The sequence below is a fragment of the Nothobranchius furzeri genome, chromosome 5, assembly GCF_043380555.1.
Source record: "Nothobranchius furzeri strain GRZ-AD chromosome 5, NfurGRZ-RIMD1, whole genome shotgun sequence".
NCBI lineage: Eukaryota > Metazoa > Chordata > Actinopteri > Cyprinodontiformes > Nothobranchiidae > Nothobranchius > Nothobranchius furzeri.
The window spans coordinates 80,304,928-80,320,120 of NC_091745.1; the positions used below are offsets into that span (position 1 = coordinate 80,304,928).

The following is a 15,193-nucleotide window of genomic DNA, read 5'->3' on the forward strand; positions in this document are numbered from 1 at the left end:
TAATCTGATTGTTCCATATGTTCCTAACCGAGCACTTCGCTCTCAGACTGCAGGTCTTCTGGTGGTTCCCAGAATATCTAAAATTAGGATGGGAGGCAGATCTTTTAGTTATCAGGCTCCTCTCTTGTGGAACCAGCTCCCAGCTTTAGTCCGTGAGGCAGACACTTTGTCTACTTTTAAGAATAGGCTTAAAACATTTTTATTTGATAGGGGCTATGGTTAAAATCTGATGTTAGCCTAGATCTGGACAAGTGGGGGAGTACAGGGAGGTGGAGTGTACAGTCGGTAAAGACGGCTCTCCCTTGCCCTGACTCCAACATGCCTCCATCTAAATAGGATAGATTATCCAGAGTTATCTCTGTAGTTATGCTGCTATAGGCTTAGACTGCTGGAGGACACTGACCACTTTCCACACTCTACTGCTTTCTTCTACAATCTGCTCTTTAACTGTATTATTTCCTGCTATTTCAGCTGTTAACTTTATTTTCTCTCTAAGTGTTTTTCTCCCCAGAAGAAGCTACAACGATGTTCTGCTGAGCTGTGGTGGCCTCATGGAGGGGGCCATCGACTAGCACACTGCTGCTAACCACTAATACATTCTCCCTCTCCTGATAATAACTTTTTACTCTCTTTGACATTGAATGTGCTACTACTAGTTTACCTGTTTAATTATAGATCCACTAGGATAAATACAATAAAGTTTATCTCTCACCACATAGAATATTTACTACGAAATGACAATATAACTATAGACACACTACTTGGTGTGTGTGTGTGCGCGCGCACGCGCACGTGTGAATGCGTGTGCATGTGTGTGTGTGTGTGTGTGTGTGTGTGTGTGTGTGTGTGTGTGTGTGTGTGTGTGTGTGTGTGTGTGTGTGTGTGTGTGTCTGCCTGCTCTGTCTTCTCCATCCCCACTGAGTCGTGGAGGATGGCTGCTTATACTGAGCCAGGATTCTCTGGAGGTTTCTTCCTGTTAAAAGGGAGTTTTCCTCTCCACTGTCACTGCATGCTGCTGGGTTCCTTATATAGGAAACATTATTTCTGATTGGCTTAATGACCTGACCTGAATTGGAATGTTTATTATGTGAAGTGCCTTGAGACGACTCTTGTCTTGATTTGGCTACTCGCTCCTTTCCTCGTCTTTTATTTTGCTTTCCTTGAATCTCCACCCTGATATGTTCCTTTAGGCTTGTTTATGCAGGACCGGTCCTCTCCGTCAAGGTTGTGGGGGCAGCACTGAGACATCAGAACAAATCTGCTGACATCATCTCTGAAGATCCAGTCATTGCTTGGCTGGGAGCAAAACCAGCGAGGAGAGAGGGGGGAGGGAGGGAGGGAGGAGAGAGAGAGAGAGAGAGAGAGAGAGAGAGAGAGAGAGAGAGAGAGAGAGAGAGAGAGGAGGGGGGAGAGAGAGGAGGGGGAGACAGGAAGGATGAGTCTGACGGAGGGGGAGGGAGGAAAGCAGGAACTGAGCATCAAGAGAGAAATACTGCAGCTCCCTCTGATTACACACACACACACACACACACACACACACACACACACACACACACACACACACACACACACACACACCACAGAGCAGCATTATCACTGAGCTGCAAACTGATCTCACCCCCCCCTCTCTCTCCCCCCTCCCTCTCTCGCCCTTGCAGACCAACACGTGCTGCAGCAGAGGTTTCAGCCCTCATATCTCTCTCCCTCCCTTCGCTTTTCTCACTCCCTCTCCCTGTTCACCTTGCCTGTTCCAACTGTACGATTCGTCGTTGCCTCAGAGCCAAAGAGAACCAGAGAGAAGCATGCCGGGGGAGTCCACTCACAGATCCGTCCCCGACGACAAGCATCCGGAGCTGGGAACCAAGGAAACGGGGCTCCCTGGACCAGGTAGGACCTCTGGGATCAGAGGGTGGACGACAGGGAAGTAATTAGGCCAATAGATTCATCTGAAGGGAGAAATAAATCAGAGGAAGTCATATTAAACAGATGGAGATAAATGAGGTGTGAGAGAACATTGCAGAAGGAGGTTAAGTGCTCAGAAGTTGGTTTACAGCTGGAGATGAATTGTTTTAGAGTTTCTGCTGCTGCTAGCATCCTCTGCTTTCCTCCCCTTGTCCCAGCTGCCATCATCGTCCTGCACCTCATCCCCCACGCTGTCCTCCCATCCCATCCCATCCTCTTCCCTCCCTCCACCCATCTCCACACCACATACGCATCCAGATCTGCACATCGCTTTGGCAAGCTGTGCCCAGCAGTTCCTCCCTTCCCCCAGCGTTGACAGGAACATGACACAGCAGCATGGCAGAGCACTCTGCAACATGCAAGCACAACCTCACACCCAACCTTTTTCCAGCTGTGTTCCTGATGCTGGCACGCTCCACGTCTCAATCACAGCATACGTACTTCGGATGTGTTGCAGGTGCTGTAGGTTACTGATTCCTTCATTTGGGTTTGAGCTACAAAGAATGTTTGGCTCCTGTCAGAAGTGACAGGAAGTGAGCAGACTGATGCTCAGATTACATCCTTTAGTGCACAAATCAGTAAAAATGGGATGTACAATCACAAATATGAGTTGGGAATGTGTGGAAAGTCCAAGGAGAACACAAGAGGCGTCTTTTCTCCAGCTCCTAATCTGAGCTGTAGCTGAAATAGAGGCTCCCCTTGGGGGTGGCGCTGCAGCCTCTGTGACGCAGCTCCAGTGTGCTCGGCTTGCTGCAGCCTGGTTTCCACACGGCAGAAGCCACTGCTACATGTTACTGCATTTGTCCCGATGGGGCTCGGATGGAAACAGCATCTTCACGTGTTTTGTGTCTGAACACCAGGCACCGGAGCATCTCTGAGCCGCTGCGTGGTGCTGTCATGTTTTAATGCTTACGTGCAAATATCTTTTGATTGCTTGCCCACATTTATTCTAAGTATTCGTGTTTTTGTCCGACGTTGTTGCTCAAGAGAGCAGAGAGAAGCCCGAACGAGGATTATACAAGCAGCAGTGCACGCGCAAACCTACAGCTGCTGTTCTCCTCCCTGTGCATCTTTTCAGCAGTTTTAGATTTGAGGCATGACTCAGCGTGCGCGCACACACACACACACACACACACACACACACACACACACACACACACACACACACACACACACACACACACACACACACACACACACACACACACACACACACCAGGGCAGGGTTGCAACAAAAGAAGAGGTGCAAAAGTAAAAGTGAGACAGAAAAGATCCAAGAAATTAAACTTTACTAAGAAATATTTACATATATGTATATATATATATATATATATGTATATATATATATATATATATATATATATATATATATATATATATACATATATATATACATATTTATGTATATACATATATATATATAAATGGCTCCAAGAGAGAAAAGAGGTTAAGATGTGGTAGACAGATAAATCAACAGGACGGAGTTAATGTGATGTGAAATCTGTATTCCTAGCAAATTGTGTGTGTGTGTGTGTGTGTGTGTGTGTGTGTGTGTGTGTGTGTAATAGTGACTGGCACAGAACTGAACCACTTGTGTATCGTGTCATAATCATGGTGGAGCAGTGGTTAGCACTGTTGCCTCGCAGCACGAAGGTTGCAGGTTCGAAACTCGGCTGAGGCCTTTCTGCGTGGAGTTGCGTGTTCTCCCCATGCATGCGTGGGTTTCCTCCGGGTACTCCGGTTTCCCCCACGGATCACAACATGCCCTATAGGTTATAAACTGTAAGTCGCTTTGGATAAAAGCGTCTGCTAAATAAATAAACATAAACATAATCAGGAAGTGGATTGAGGTCCCCGTGGCGACAGCCTCCATGACGACAGGCACATCTTCTAATGTTTGGTTTTCTGTTCAGTCGTTAGATTCAGAAGAACAGGTTCTTGATCTTTTTTACTGAACCGACTGGACCCACTCCGTTCCGTGCTTCTTCATCCCAGTCATTCCCATTTCCTGGGGACAGCAGGAGCACGCGTGGTCAGAATGAAGCTTTATAACCAACAGCAGTCCACATCTAAGCAAATATTAAAAACATCTTTTATTAGAATAATTTGTTGAAATATCTGTTTTAATGTCTTATTAAAACAAAATGTTATCTTTCTCTTCATGTCTTAATGTTGTTGAATCCGTCTCACGATTCTAGTAAAATCATCTTAGATCTGGTTTTCTTTCCCATTTAAACACGAATCCTTTTGTTCCGTTATCTGAAAGGTTTCCTTTTCTTTTCCAGACATGACCAGACACCCATCTACCGACTCTCCTCCGAGCGACAGCAGCTCCTCCCCCAGCGACACCGGTTCCAGCCCCTCTCCCAGTACTCCACAGAAGCTTCTCCCAGCATGCACTTCTCCGTTTGGACCGCGACTCTTCCGCGTGAAACCCGGCTCGTCTGGTACTCCACGGCCGCAGCCGGAAGGCTCCGATCGTCGCAGCAACTCAACGAGACTGTCGGGGAAGTTGGGAGGTCATGGTCCGTGCGGTCGCCTCATTCCCGTGAAGATGGAGAGAATAAAGGTGGGCATGTTTGTGCTTTTACTGTCCTCCAGCAGGTGCGCTTTAATGCTCACCCGTCTACGTCTGCTGCGTTACTCACAGGTTCTGACCGGTTCTGAGGTGGAGAGCGACTATCAGGAGCCACAGACCATGGACACTCGAGTGGTGATGGGAGAGGAGACGCTGCTCAAAACGACAGAGCTCCAGAAGGGGAGTCGTCTCGCTCAGCCCAGTGCCGCGGCCATCCCGTTGCCTTGTTCTGGCGTTCTGGCACAAACAGAACAGACGCCGCTGGAGGCCGCCGAGGAGGACATCCTTTCACAATTCCCTCAGAAAACAGAGAGTCAGGAACATGCTCGTCCTTTTGCTCCTTCTTCTCCAGAAGCAGTCACACCAGACGACACGTTAACACACAACAACGAAGACGAGCAGACTCGAGAAGTGCCGACGCTCTCCTTCTCAGAGCTTCCATCTCCCGCGGCTTGGTCCTTCTCTGAGCCGGCCTACACCGTTGACCCCCTACGGGTCGGTGTTCCCTCGCCTCTCGACCCAGACCTTTACCTTACTGCCCCTTCCACCCCGACCAAAGAGACAACCCGCTCCTCTCATCTTAAACACCATTCCTATCCTGGCTCTCCAGCCTCTCCTGGCTCGCCCTCTGACAGCGAGGACCTCTGCTCTCCTCTCACTTCTCCTTCTGGTTCTTACATCACAGCAGAAGGAGGAAGCTGGACATCTTCCTACACATCCTCCACCTCTCCCTCCACTTCTCCCAACCTGCTCCTCACAGAAGAAGCACAAGAGGCCCCAGCTTGCTTTGTGGGGTCCTTATCAGAGATCGGAGATGAGGTTGGGGAAGAAAAGGGACGAGTAAGATCAGAGCGGGAGGGGGACAGGGCCGGGGACTTCTGCTTGTACCGAATGGAGGAGTTTGTCTCGAGTTCTCCGAGTCCAGAAGAGGACGACGCTCTGAAGAGGGAGCAGACTGTTTCCAGAGTAACGAGTCGTCCTTATTGGGCGACGGAGAATACGTCTCCAGGACAGAGCAGCAGCAGCAGTGACTCCCAGGAGGATGGGAGGGGGTGGGAAAGTTCCCTCTGCCCACTGGAAGAGGCCTGTGTTGGGAAAGATGAGTTCTCCGGACCCGTGCAGACGGGCCTGAGGCTGCAGCTGGCTGCCTGTGTAGCAGACCAGCATTATGGGCAGACGGATGCCCACCCAGACGCCGCCCCCCCCTCTGCCTTGACTCCTGACTCAGAACACACGCCCATGGCCTCGTCGAGCCTGAGCCCTGACTCGCCGCTCCTCGCCCTGGATGCCTTCTGTCCCGGAGCCTTTGACAGGCTTGGCCCGAGCTCTTTTATATTCTCCCAGGCGGCTTGTGCTGATGACGTCCCGGACGAGGAAAGGATGATCCCCGCCTCCCTCATCTCCTTCCCCCTTCACACCAACTTAATCTTTAGGGCCGATTCCATGGAGATCACCCTCTTCCCCACGGAGGAAGAAGCTGAAACAGAAGTCAATGACCACAGTGGAGGGGGGGATGCTGATGCATACGCAGCTGGGGAGGAGGAAGCAGATGTGGAGGATGATGATGACGACGAAGAGGATGATGACTGTTATGAGTATGGGGATGGCAATGCTGAGGCTGCTCCTAATAGGGACGAAGGTGAGGAAAAACAAGAGAAGAGCGATGAGGCTGGAGACGATGCTAAAGTAGAGCTGAAAGTGGTGGAGGAGGAAGAGCAGGAAGATGATGATGAAGACGACAGTGACAGCAAAAGTGAGGAAGATCCTACAGATGAGGACAGCTCAGCATCCTTTCTTCATTCGCTCTCAGAAACATCCATGAACGAGGGCCTGGACGACTCCTTCTGTTTTCAAGATGACTCGGATGACTCGTTAGATTCTGCCTCCTATAACGGCGAGGAAGACGAGCGTCTGTACAGCACAGAGAGGCACGCACAATCTCTGGAACCCCTATCATCTGATGGACTCGATCCGAGCGACACCCAATCAGGAGCTGAACAAAGTCCGTGCCAACCCGAGCCTTCGCACACACAGCCGGGCACGGGCGAGCAAGCAGATCCCAGCCCAGCTCTCTCTCGCTCTGAGACTTCTGTGGGTCGACCTGAAGGCAACAGAAGAGAGCCAGAACCTCCCGGATCCCACCCAGACCAGGGCGTTGAAGCAACCAGTGAACCTGTGGAGCACCAGGAACCACCTCAAGCTTCAGATGGAAACGCCCGTCAACTAGAGTCCCACAAACCCCAGGATGAGAGAGGGGAGAGCAGCGGCAGGACGGGCGATGCTCGTTCCTCAAACCCCTCGGAGGAGCCTCCTTATCTGCTGATCCACGCAGCACCCATTCCTGCCGCTGGGTCCGGAGACGTAGCGCACACGGACACGTCTGTGCAGGGAACACCAGACTCGAACTGTTCAGTCAGTCTAACAGAGTTACCAGAAGAAGAGCACACACAGGTGAGACCTGCACCAGAACCTGAGCGAGACTCTTTCAAACTGCTCATCAAGCCTCGCCACGGCCCCGCGGAGAGCCGCAGGACAGTCGGGGCGACTCGAGTTGCACTGTCTAAGTCTTTCTCCGTTAGGTTAGATGTGCCTGCAGGGGGGCCTTCCCAGTGTGGGCGTGGCATGAGCAGCGACTCTGATGTGGAGCTTGACCCGAGCAAGGCTTCAGCTGAGTCTGTCGGTGCAGAACACAGAACCAGTGATTCTGGTCCCCCCGCTGAAACCGTCACTCCAACCAACGATTTAAACAAAGGGGTTCTTCTTCTGTCCTGCCCTAAAGAGCAAAGCCCCAACCCCAGCAACATCCCCATGTCCGCTTCCCCAGAAGTCTCGTCTGAACTCGCCAACAACTTAGCCCTCACCCCTGAACACTGTCCTGGTGACCCCGCCCAGGAGAACCTCAGGGAGGTCCTAGGAGCTGTTGGATCCACTCACTCTCCCCTTGCCATCTCACCCAAAAGAGAAAACTCGGAGACGATCCCGGGCAGAGAGACGGGTCCGGAAGCTGGGGCCTGGTGTGACGCCAGACTGGGGCTGGGCTTTGGTTTGGGGTTTGGGTCGGTGAGTGAGTTTGGTGTCTGGGGAGCCGGAGAATCGCTGTCTTTGTCTCTAGGCAACAGATACGAGTTTGAGGCAGAGAGTTTGCTCATGTGTGATGTAGCGGGTCAAAGGTCAGAGGAGGCTCTGGCCCCCAATCTGAGCAGCGACATTTGTGAGAATTACAACAATGTTCTGGGTTCTATCCTCGACGAGGAAGACAACAACAGTCTGAGTGGAAAGGCAGAGGAGAAAGAGTTGGTGGAAGAGGATGTTTCTGAGTCCAACATGGCCTACTGGCCCAAATCCACCAGGGAGGTCAGAGAGGGAGGATCAGAGGACGGCAGCATCTCCAGGATCCCTGAAGACAACGTTAGTAATCTGAATCCAGCCGATGATGATGATGATGGGAAAGACCCTGCTTCTGTGTTCGGGAGTCTCAACGCTCTGTCAGACGAAATGAGACACCAGAGTGGGAATTTTAGTGTCAGAGAATCCGTGTCTAACATCCCACTGGAAGAGATGCCGCCCCCAGGTTCAAACAGGACCGTCGACGAGGAACCAGAACCTTCACGAGGCCACACGAACCACACAACAGACACAAAACACACAGAGGCTTTGAACAATCACGGCCGTGGCAACGTAGATGCTGCTGCGAGCGCTCCAAACGACGCTGAGCCAAAAAGCCGTTCGCCTCCAGAGTACCGGGCAGTCTCTCCAGAGAGGGACGCGTTTTCTCTGCCGCCGGGGTCGTTCGGATCCTTCACTCCTGCTGCTGTTAGACCGAGGAGCACGTGTGAAACCGAGGGGGACGCTGCAGGAAGGGCGCAGCTTCAGACAGAAAGCCAAAGAGAACGGGACGTCAGTGTAAAAACAGACCGACCTGCTGGTGAACCAAAGACTGAAGATGCCTTCACTGACCAGCGTTGTGTCTGTAACTCAGGGCAGGAGGAAAACGACTCGAGGACTGGGAAAGAAAAGACCCCCTTTGCTGCACCTGATGACTCGGAGCACTTTCAGGTCGGACCTGCTTCACAAGCTGCTGCAGCAAAAGGGAGAAGACGAAAGCCAAACAAACACAGGGCGTCTCAGGCAGGAAGCCGCTCAGACTTGAGTCCTGAGTCTGTGGATGACCTGAAGAACGCCCCGGGTCGCCTCAAAACAACGAAGGACCGTTGTTCAGAGGGGACTGCAGGTAGTTCTGAAACTAGGACAGGAAACGATGCCAACAACAACTTTTCACCGCCAGCGTTCCAACGGAGAATACCCGGACCAGGTCAGGACGAGGGGCGCGACGCTCCCGAGTCTGACGTCAAAAATCCAACTCAAGGACGGTGTGATCCCACCAGGAGCGCTCAGCACAACCTCAACACCGCAGCGGCAACGAGTCAAGGTCCACATCAGATTCAGGAGGTGCTTGATAACAGACCCGCTACTCAGAGGGACATTAATGACAACATCGACCTCAACACACCCGCCCCGATCCCCACGTCACACGCCATGACTCCTTCTCCTCCCACCGCCTCTACTACTTCATCCTCACCGTTCGTCTCAACGGAGCCGATGGACGGTCTGTCCACGCCCGTCCAGGAATCCCAGCCCGCCCTTCCAGCACAGCAGCAGTCTACATTGTCCCTGTGTCGCACCCCCCCTGCCCTTTTCTCCACTCCCCCCACAACACAGCAATCTCCTGGTTCAGGATTTTTCCACAACCTCCAAGAGGTCACCGACAGCTGTTCTCGCTCAAGTGTCACCTCCTCTTCATCGCCCACTGCCGTGCCGCTGATCCTGTCCCAAGCAACCCAAGAGACGGGCACTCTGGTGTGTGTCCCAGACTCGTGTTCCCATCCCTATTCTCAGTCTTATTCACCGTCTCGGACTGTCGTTCAGTCTCACAGACAAGTCAGGCAAGGACACGCCGGGGTGGGTCAAGACCAGCATAAAGGTGAGTAAGGAATGGTCCGAGCCGGGTTCCCATCAGCAAAAACCAAATCTGTGGAAGGCTCAATAAGGATTTTTTCTCTTGTTTCTGTGCAAGGTGCTGGCAGGGCCGAGGCAGACTCGGGCAGAAGGGAGGATGGTGGACGGCATCAGCAGGGTCAGAGATCTCAGTCCACGGCTGCTGCAGGAGGAGGAACTGGATCCGTGCAGTCTGGTCCAGCCAGTCAGCAGCAAGTCCTGCCCTTCTCCTCCCGACAACTAGCTGAGCGACAGCTGGGCTGTCCAGTGAAGCACGGCGCTTCTGAGGAGGCGGGCCTCTCTGTGACAAACAGCTGTGAGTGGTTTGTAACGCCCCGTGGATCGCAGAAATCCACCGAGTTTCTCGGCCCTTTTGCGCTCCAACACTCGTTTTCTCTCTCCAGCCCTCGGATTCACCCACGCGTTAAAATAACATGTGACTTCATGTGGAGAGAGAAGTGCTGATGATCATGGACGTAATTTTGGGGGGGGGGGGGGACAGGGGGGACATGTCCCCCCCACTTTTTCCAAAGTCAAGTTTTGACCCCTGCACTTTTTACCATCCAAAAACAATATTACGCTATATTAAATTGACACTGGTTGAGCTCTAGGACCAAGCGGAAAGCAACCGTTTGTGTTGAAGCCGGTTTCCCCTTAGAACATATTGTAAAGATACACCCCCCCCCCCGTGTCCCCCCCACTTCTAAAGTAAAAATTACGTCCTTGCTGATGACTTGTTTTTCTGTGTTTCTGGTGAACCAGGGTTAGATGACGACCATCACGGTGTTGGAGATAAATGGCATAGTTCTTTTATTCACTAAGTTATGGGATGTATCCTTGTTTAGGTTCCCTGTTGGCTTCCTGTAACGAGTCCGAGAGTGAAGGGTCAGTACCTGACGTGGAAGAGCTGGAGCCGCTGAGACCTTCAGAACCACAGGTACCGTTCTGAAGGAACAGCTCGGTATTTTCTCCTGGGCTGGTTGTCGTGAACTCGTTTCTCTGGACGATGATTTCTTTTTATCCGTCGTGGAAACTGGTCAGACGTTAGAAACGCCACATGAAACGCCCTCATGTTAGAGGATGATGACCTCGTCCATGACCCATGATGGATAAATGATGATGATTAAAGGAATACGGGAAAACTGCTCCAACCAAAGTCCAGGGGTCCGTTTTTAATTACACTAGTGAAAATAATCTGTAACGTTAAAGTTACTTTATTTAAAGTTGGTGTCCATGGAGTGATGATGTCATCAAGGAGAGGAGATTATGAACTTTGAGCTGCGTTAGCTCCCAACCCTTAAACCACACACACAAATAGTCTTGTAACTAATGGACAAGTAATGTTTTTGGTATGCTCCTGCTCAGATACACCTGATAGCTGCTGAATGATCTCCTCAGCCTTCATCAGGGTCTGCAGGAGCCGCTAATCACTCACTTTCATCAAATCTGCAGCGTTCAAGCAGAGAAATGACCAAAAGGGGAGGAGTCTTAGGCTCCCCATGCAGTTGGAATTAGCATTCAAGCTAGGTTGGCCTGTTAAGCTTGGTGTATGCTTGACACATTTACTTTCCGCGCGGTGATGCGGCTCGCGGATGGAACGCGCTTCACAACTCGCAGCGTTTATGGTTCATGCGGCTCGTCTCTGCGGTGAGCCAATATTCTCCCAAACTGTAGGGGGCAGCATGGAGCTCTACGGCATGCATCCAACACTACACCACAGTAGAAGTAGAAATTACTGTTTACAACATGACATTTCAGCATTTTTAACAGCGTCCTCGTCTTTTCCGACAGTGCGAGCTATTTCTCTCCAAGAATTATTAACAACATGTTGATCACGGTGATCTCTGAGAGCTGAATCATACAAATGTCTGTATTTACCAACCTCTGCCATACTAGTTCCTGCCAGTCCGCCATGTTTTTCCGCGTCCGACCGTCCGCGTGGTTAGAACATTTCCTAGGTGCGCGGTGCGGAAAGTTTGGGCCGTGCGGAGGCGCGGTGGAGGGGCGTGGTTGTTAAAATGACGCAACTTTTCCGCGCGGAGCCGTGTGGACCTCGCGGACGCGTCAAGCATAAACCGAGCTTCAAGCTGACTGTCACCTTGCAGTGCATGCTGGGAGCTGGGGTGCATTCTTGTTGATTGACAGCTCTCTTGTGGATCTATTGGTCAACGCTCTAGGTTCACACTAATGATTCATCCTGCTGTAGCGGCTGGGGGAGGGGCTTAGCGGACATATGAACCGGGTCAGAAAGTCAGACTGAAGAATTTTGGAAGTTACTAAAATCAGCTGTGGTGTTTTATAAACGGTGATAGCATCCATGCATGATCACACTTTCAGTCATTTGTTTGAAGTAAACATTGCAGATCTAATAACTGCTGATGGGACAAACTTGCAGAAAAGCAAAATATAAAATCTCAAAATAAAGTTGTTGATATTTTCTTTCAGTCCATCTCTTCTGCTGACGAAGGGCTGAACAAACCAAAGCAGAGCCGCAGTGAGAAGAAAGCACGCAAGGTCAGGCTGAAGGCCTTTTCTGACGGGATGACACGTTGGGGGGAGTGTTGGGTTTGTCTGATTATTTCCTAACTGTCCACATGTAGGCCATGTCTAAACTGGGACTGAAGCCGGTCCACGGTGTGACCAGAATCACCATCAGGAAGTCCAAAAGCATCTTGTTCGTCATCAGCAGACCGGATGTGTTCAAAAGCCCCGTATCCGACATTTATATCGTCTTTGGAGAGGCCAAGGTACGGCGTTCCTACCTTCAAGCTCTGAAACGTCTGCCACTGGTTCTTAGTCTCCTTTTCTCCACAGATTGAGGACTTATCTCAGCAGGCTCACAAAGAAGCTGCAGAGAAATTTAAGGTGCCTGTGTCCTCCTCCCCACTGGCCCCACCTGTCCCGCCCAGTCTCACCATTAAAGAGGAGAGTGAAGAGGAGGAGGAGGAGGAGGAAGAGGTAACTGTTTAGAGTATTCCCGCAGAGCGGCCGAGTACCAGAAGAAATGTTTAGACCATTTTTTTCCTTCACATCAGGAGGACAATGGAGGTCTTGAGCAGAGAGACATCGAGCTGGTGATGGCTCAGGCCAACGTGTCACGAGCCAAGGCCGTCCGAGCGCTGAAACACAACAAGAATGACATTGTGAATGCCATCATGGTAAGGAGGACGGAGGGATGGAGGGAGGAGGAGTGGAGGGAGGACAGAGGGACAGAAGTGTGTTGCATGGATGTAGGCCTTCATGCCGTCTGCGCTGTGCTTCTTCCCCACCAGATGGCAGCAGGAGCTAACTCAGGATCACTGAAGAGTCTGAATGTTCTTGTTTCTCTTCTCAGGAGCTGACCATGTGAGTGCGGACGTCCGATCCCCGACTCCCTCGTTCCAGCCTTTCTGAAGCCTAAAGGCTGCGTACGCCTGTGTCGCTGCTGCTGTATGTTGCATCCCACATATCTGCTAAATAAAGTCTGTTTCAGCGTGACTGAACCTGGAGTTGGACTCTTCTGAAACCCACAGAAGGAAACACGTGCTGCAGGAACGCCGTTTTCAGCAGAAGCAAATGCAGTTTTGAAGAATGAGCCAATGAGCATCAGATTTATGAATGACCACATTTGGAAGCGAAGTAAAAATGTCGTTCTTGTTTCTTTTTCACACAAATAACATTTTTATTACAGTTTCTCAACTTTATTGCACAGAACTGGTTACAGAGTGAGTCAGCGAGGCCCCGCCTGCTTCAGTCTGTGTGAATACAGCTTAAGTGTTAGGTTTCTGTTTGTTTATGCACGTTAACTTCACTTTGCTGTACTTCAGTGTGAAAAACCCACAAAAATAAACATTAATAATGGAAAACAGAATTACAAGATGAACCATGTTTAAAACCATTTCAACAGCAGTGACCTCTTACTTCTGCACTGTGCCAAATGCTAAAGTCAGGATGAAAGCACATCTTATTCTCCTAAAACCCGTACAAGATTAGCCTTTCCATCCAGGACGTGAAGCTCTCCAGAGGACTCTCCACTGGCGGGTTAATGTTTTTGTACAACAGGGATGGATTTCTCCTCAAGAGCTCGTTTTAGCCGAGAGGACGTTGGTCTCAAAGTGTCCCTGGTTGGTGATGTTCCCAGCAGGCAAATATCTGGCCACCACAAAGGAAGAACCATCTGACGCGATGGCCTTTCCAACACCCAGCTGTTTGCTGCTCTTCCACACCATGGCTGTGAAATGACCTGTGAAAGGAGCACAAAGGCAGTTGGGACGGCCAAAGAGATGGAGTAGGAGGTGTTCTGCTGAAACTGGTCTACAGCCTTCATCCCGACCCTCTCCCCAGCTTGTCTGGTGAGGAGCTGCAGCACCCCCCTGCGGCAGCTGCATGGTATCACAACTCAAACTAAATAAAAACCTGATGCACGTTTTTTATGAGAAGGGAAGCCAGCAGGAACCATGTTAGCTGTGTTGATGTTAGAGGACATCAGCAGCCGCCAGGGTCTGGATGCTCTGCAGCACAGCTAACCGCTAAAGGAAGCTAGCAGGTTGAAACTCCCATCAACCACTGCTTCAAACGCAAAACGATGCCTTATAGGATTATTTTATGACCCAATCATTGATTTTTGTCATGTCAAAACTAGGAATCCATCTTCAGCTTCTCATCTGGAATCAGGTTGCCAGGGCAACAGCTTAAACATGCCTGTCCTCAGATACTCCCTCCAGCTAGCCCAAACCATCTCAGTGGGCTTCTTTTGTGGTGGAGGAGAAGTGAAGCTGTCCCTGATGATGGGTGGGTCGAGCCACTCCACACAAAAAGCTCTTTTCTCCCGTTTGTGTAAAAACATCCTCGTTCTTTTGTTACGAGCCAACGCTCGTGGCCATAGGGCGGGTCTGTGGTGTCGTTGGTCAGGTAAAACCATCTGGCTTAGCGGATACGTTTGTAACCTAAATGTCGGAGGTGGAGACAAATATTTAGTTTGTAACGTTAATATTTAGCACCAACCTAAATATTTTGATCAGAGTTAAATCATTTCTTTGTAAAATAAATAGTTTGTTTGTAAAGAACATGTTTAGCTAAATATTCAACTAAAAATTAATCTTTAACTAAATATTAAACTAAATATGAAAATCAAACTAAACGTTTAGCAAATTATAAACATTAAACTAACTTGTCTGCTAAATATTACTGAATATTTAAATCCAAGCTAAATTTGAGTTGGCTAATAGCACATTTAGTTTAGTAACGTATGATCGGTAAACTTTGCCTTCCAACTCAGCTCATCACAGTTGATGCTGCTTCATTCTCCCGGTCCATTCTTCCCTCGCTACTGGACAAGACCATGAGATCCTTGAACGCCTTCACCTGGAGCAGTGGCTCACTTGATGTTCACTACTTCCTGTTTCCAGTAGAAGGAAAGGGCCAAATGACGCATCTATGGCAACAATTTAGGTACATAAACGACGATAGAGATGCTCTGTGTTGGTGTACTAATAGTGAAATTCTCCTTTATCGTGAGAAAAGTGCTCCAGCACCCCTGCACCATCATGACTATGTGAGGTTGTGAGAAATCGTCTGGATCATTCAGACCAGACTGGATTTGGCGTGTGGGTTCACGAGTGATGTACATGATCGGTGTGTCCCTCCAGATTCCCCTCTGACGATCGCCAAGTCAGGCAG

The 15,193-nt window shown here is 50.2% G+C and overlaps 2 protein-coding genes across 2 annotated transcripts in view; one reads left to right on the forward strand and one right to left on the reverse strand.

Moving 5' to 3' along the window:
• Positions 1 to 1,622: 1,622 nt before the first annotated feature.
• Positions 1,623 to 13,023, forward strand: nacad (NAC alpha domain containing). Its single transcript, XM_070551873.1, has 10 exons — positions 1,623 to 1,887; positions 4,248 to 4,531; positions 4,613 to 9,521; positions 9,615 to 9,851; positions 10,381 to 10,472; positions 11,981 to 12,049; positions 12,136 to 12,282; positions 12,350 to 12,493; positions 12,571 to 12,693; positions 12,870 to 13,023. The coding sequence occupies exons 1-10, from the start codon at positions 1,803 to 1,805 to the stop codon at positions 12,882 to 12,884; spliced, it is 6,105 nt and encodes a 2,034-aa protein (XP_070407974.1). The 5' UTR covers positions 1,623 to 1,802; the 3' UTR covers positions 12,885 to 13,023.
• A 159-nt stretch (positions 13,024 to 13,182) lies between these two features.
• glipr2l (GLI pathogenesis-related 2, like) overlaps positions 13,183 to 15,193 on the reverse strand; it is a 7,303-nt gene continuing 5,292 nt past the window's right edge. The window contains exon 5 of the mRNA XM_015950505.3: positions 13,183 to 13,757. Coding sequence (XP_015805991.1) covers positions 13,591 to 13,757 — 167 coding nt within the window. The 3' untranslated portion in view covers positions 13,183 to 13,590. The remainder of the gene's footprint in view (positions 13,758 to 15,193) is intronic.

Excerpts from the sequence above, each read along its gene's own strand:
- nacad (XM_070551873.1), top strand. The coding sequence starts at position 1,803 with ATGCCGGGGGAGTCCACTCACAGATCCGTCCCCGACGACAAGCATCCG. Across the intron at positions 12,283-12,349 it reads TCGTCTTTGGAGAGGCCAAG|ATTGAGGACTTATCTCAGCA; the intron begins GTACGGCGTTCC and ends TTTTCTCCACAG. Across the intron at positions 12,494-12,570 it reads AGGAGGAGGAGGAGGAAGAG|GAGGACAATGGAGGTCTTGA; the intron begins GTAACTGTTTAG and ends CCTTCACATCAG.